At 31.9% G+C, this 5,000-nt stretch overlaps 1 protein-coding gene across 4 annotated transcripts in view; it reads left to right on the forward strand.

The window, feature by feature from the left end:
• kuz (zinc-dependent metalloprotease kuz) overlaps positions 1-5,000 on the forward strand; it is a 223,246-nt gene that overhangs the window by 216,158 nt on the left and 2,088 nt on the right. For all 4 annotated transcript variants that reach the window (XM_070115755.1, XM_070115757.1, XM_070115756.1 and 1 more), the window contains one exon: positions 2,791-5,000. This exon is cut by the window's right edge. Coding sequence is in view for 2 of the 4 variants with exons in the window: in XM_070115756.1 (XP_069971857.1) it covers positions 2,791-2,813 (23 nt within the window). In the remaining 2 variants the exon portion in view is untranslated. The remainder of the gene's footprint in view (positions 1-2,790) is intronic.

The raw sequence follows: 5,000 nt of genomic DNA on the forward strand, positions 1-5,000 counted from the left end.
AACATAGTATATTAACCAATTGGTTTCTAAGGTCTTCTGAGCAGATGTAAAATAAGTTGCTTTAAGTATTGTTTACTTTTTGTTATTATTATCATTATTATTAATATTATTATTATTATTATTATTATTATTGTTATTATTATTATTATTATTATTATTATTATTATTATTATTATTATTATTATTATTATTATTATTATTATTATTATGTTCATTATTACTATTACTACTATTACTGTTACTACTTCTATTACTATTACTACTTCTATTACTACTTCTATTACTACTTCTAATACTACTTCTAATACTATTACAACTACTACTACTACTACTACTACTACTACTAGTACTACTAGTACTATTACTACTACTATTATTACTACTACTACTATTACCACTCCTACTGCTATTACTACTGCTACTGCTATTACTACTACTACTATTACTACTACTACTGCTATTACTACTACTACTATTACTACTATTACTACTACTACTACTATTACTACTACAACTATTACTACTACTATTATTATTATTACTACTACTATTATTATTATTACTACTACTATTACTATTATTACTACTACTATTACTATTACTTCTACTATTACTATTACTTCTACTATTACTATTACTTCTACTATTACTACTACTTCTACTACTACTACTACTACTACTACTACTACTACTACTACTACTACTACTACTACTACTACTACTACTACTACTACTACTACTACTACTACTACTACTGCTGCTGCTGCTGCTGCTGCTGCTGCTGCTACTATTACTACTACTATTACTACTACTATTACTACTACTACTATTACTACTACTACTATTACTACTACTACTACTATTACTACTACTACTATTACTACTACTACTATTACTACTACTACTATTACTACTACTACTACTACTATTACTACTACTACTACTACTACTACTACTACTACTACTACTACTACTGCTACCATTACTACAACTACCACTACCACTGCTACCATTACTACAACTACTACTACCACTGCTACCATTACTACAACTACTACTACTACTACTACTACTACTTACTACTTACTACTACTTACTACTACTTACTACTACTTACTACTACTTACTACTACTACTACTACTACTACTACTACTACTACTATTACTACAACTATTACTACTACTACTATTACTATTATTACTACAACTATTACTGCTATTACTGCTACTACTATTACTATTATTACTACAACTATTACTACTACTACTATTACTATTATTACTACAACTATTACTACTACTACTATTACTATTATTACTACAACTGTTACTACTGCTACTATTACTATTATTACTACTACTACTGTTATTACTACTACTACTAGTACTACTGCTATTATTACTACAACTACTGTTACTACTATTACTACTAATATTACTACTACTACTACTATTACTGCTACCACTTTTACTACTACTATTGTGGCTACCACTGTTATTACTACTACTATTATTATTTATTGTTATTATTATTATGATTATTATTATTATTATTATCATTTTTTTTTATTATTCTTTTTTTTTACACTGCTTTTTTATTACTCTTACTACTACAGCTACTATTTTTTTTAATGTATTTGTTTACCCATTTTTCTCATTGTCATTATCAGCTACAATATTTCTTCTGTTATTACTATTGTCTATATCATTATTTTCATCATGGTTTTCCTTGCATTCATGCTACCTTTGTCACTTTTACTAAATTTATATTATTATTCATGTACAGTTTCCTGCAATTGTGAATACTACATTTATTGTTCATTGCCTATATTCATTACTTTTTTGAGGATGTAATGAATTTGACATCATTGATATATGGGTTAAGTTATGTTTTCAAAGAAGCAAACCTAGGAATTTTGGTATATATGTTTTTGTGATAATGTTATAAATATTAAGGATTATCTTTTGCTGTCCATGTATTGTCTAGCGTGATACATATTGCTGCTCTATTGCATTTAATATTCAGGTCTCTGTATGACTAGATAAGATATATTCTTTTTTAGATTTCAAAGAATATAAGTTAGTAAAGCACTGCAGTTTCAGGGAGGAACGACAGAAAGGGATATTATTTTTCCAATAATTATTATAATTTTGATATTTTATAAGTGTAAGTGAAATTCATCAACAGATTTGATTTAAAGAAATTAAAGTGCTAATTCCCATGTCTCTGAGGGAAAGATAGTAACTTTTTCATGTGTTTTTTACGATCATGCTCTAAGTATCTTTTTGGATGATCAACTGTGGAAGTGGCAATGTATATTGTGTTTTTATTTATGCAGTCTTGGATTAAGTAAATTTTAGAGTATATTGCACATGCCAAAAATCATATTTTCACATTGAACAAAATGGTAAGTATTACAGGAACTTGTCTGTGAGGATTTTTGTCACCACTTTTTTTAAGTATGAGGTTTTTGGACCTTGACCAGCATAAGTTCCATTGTACTGAAGACTAGTTACGATGGTTGATCTCTTGTTCCCTTGTCCTCATCTTGAACTGCTGTTACTGAGCTTGCTTGCAGGAGCATTATGCTTAATGTTGCAGAAGTATATAGCAACATATATTAGATGTTTTGTTAAAAGAGTTTGCATTATAGTAAATGTTGCTTAATCAAAGGGTTTGCAGATATTTGACTTTATAAACATTAAATAAGAAAATTCTGTTTTTCAACATATATTTACAAAAGTGTGTTTGATTTTCTGATGTGTAATTGCTCTTTCCAAATATTTCAGCTTCAGCCCCACCCCTGGAGTGACCTTGTGATACTACTGCTGTAAAGTGGCCACCCTGTGGGGCGCTCCTGACTGCCACTCCCTGTATGCAGCCTTCGTCAGTGCTGACAGCCAATCTGTGCAACCCTACATAGGTGCATGTTGGCTCTTCACAAACTAATCAAACAACAGCAGTGCATACTTTAAGACAAGCAGATTGCAGGAAAACAATGCTATATAGTGATATTCAGTCTTTTGGCCATGAAGATAATGTGCTCTTAAACTTGACAAAAAAGCACTGGAATAAACAGTGATAAAGTGGTCAAGGAAAAACAAAGTATAACATTTTGTTTTGTGATGGAGCCCTGGCCTACCGCCACTTGACTCCATGATAAGGTTTTCTGTGTCAGGCCTTAGATAGAAATCTGTATATGATGTCACATGATTAAGGAAGGAGAGACAGGACAACTGGCATAGAAGGATTGCATATAGTGAAGAAATATTTATCGTAAGTCTAGTGATTTATTATTGATTGTATTTACTGAATGTTAAGGCATGAATGACCAAGTGACATGAGGGATCCTGAGCGTTGTGAATGGGTGTTGTAATGTTGCAGTGAGGAAAGAATAGTGGTGCTTTGTGAGTTTTTTATTTTTTATTTTTCTTCTCTCATTACACTATAAAAAGAAATAATGGAATGCGGCATGGAAGCCATCTCCAGTGTGGGTTATACGCCAACTGTACAGAAATATATGGGTTTCTCTCAGCCCTTTGAAAACAGTTCATGTGTGTGAGACATAGTAAACACAGTTTGATAATGCTTTTTTATTTGCATATATGTGCTCATGTATAACACTGTTATAAAAAAGTTATATGATTGGTGGTATTATGTGATCAATAAAGTCATTGTTTATCAGACTTATTACAAGTTGAATCCTTTAATATAGGTTGGAGATTTTTGGTACTGCATTATATTAATTGTTATATAAGATTTTGTTCAACTTTTATGAAGTCAGAGAAGTTTGAATTTTTATATCATTCCCTGTAGACCTTTGCATTTATCAATGATGGTGTTAGAGTAAGAGTTTGATGTATAGATATTCCAGTTGGCAAAGGTAATTGTAGGTTTTTTGAATAATGTACAATATCGAAAATACAGGCCAAAGGGTTATTCTGTCATTTGATTACATCTCTGGAAATTATTTATAAAGCTTGTAGAGTGTTTGGCACCGGAAGAATGCTGCATTATATACTGCACAGTCAGCTCTGTTGGAGCACCAAGACAAGCATCTGTAAGAGGGAACTATCATTCAATTTTTACACATGGTTGTATTTAATTAAAGGATAAAAACTTAGCTCTCAGGTTGGAGATGACATGTTTTATATTTCATGTCCTCTTTTTTCCCCACCTGGTAAATAGTACCAGATTCCTTTCCACCCACCACCATGTCCACTCCCAGATGTTTCCTGTTTGTTCACTTAGTGCCTGTCCATTTAGTAGCCCAGACTACATCACTCATTTCTGTTCTTATTACATATCTGTAATTATGTATCTTCCTGAAACCTCTTCCTTTTATTGTAGTGTTTTTCTTTTCATCACGTTTTTATGAGTTCTGAACAAGTAGTGTTTTATTTTAATGAGGTGTATCATTCCTGTGTCCTTCAAAAAACAAATGAATAAATAAATGACATTGTAAATTCATCTGGGATCCTTGTAGGCTTACCCAAGAGACCCATGTTTATGCTAACCTTCCCTGCTCCCCATATGCTAACCTCCCTTTCCACCCTCATGCTCACCCCGAACCTGATCTGTACGCTCACAATAGCCCCTCCCAACACCTCTCATGGTGCCCCAAGTCCACATTATTAGGGAGTGCTGGAACAGATTTGTCATCAGCTCAAAGTATTTTTTATGTTTGAAATAAAAGGCATTGCAAGAAAATGGAAATACTGGTGAGCCTGACAGTGGTATATACAGTAACTTTGGGCCTTGGCTTTGCTCCCACTTGGTTTGGTTAGATACTGAAATGCTGTCTGTACTATAATTCATCAGTCATACTTTGATACAATTGGTGTATAAGAAAAATAGTCTCTCACAATAAGAGATTACATCTTTGATCTTTGATTCGACAAGGGAGCCTAACTGATGCTCATTGTGAAGTTCCTGCACTCACCATATGTGTAGAAGTGTGTCAAAGTGTATGTATGTATGACGGATGGAAACAAATTTT

The sequence above is a fragment of the Penaeus vannamei genome, chromosome 38, assembly GCF_042767895.1.
Source record: "Penaeus vannamei isolate JL-2024 chromosome 38, ASM4276789v1, whole genome shotgun sequence".
Taxonomy (NCBI): domain Eukaryota; kingdom Metazoa; phylum Arthropoda; class Malacostraca; order Decapoda; family Penaeidae; genus Penaeus; species Penaeus vannamei.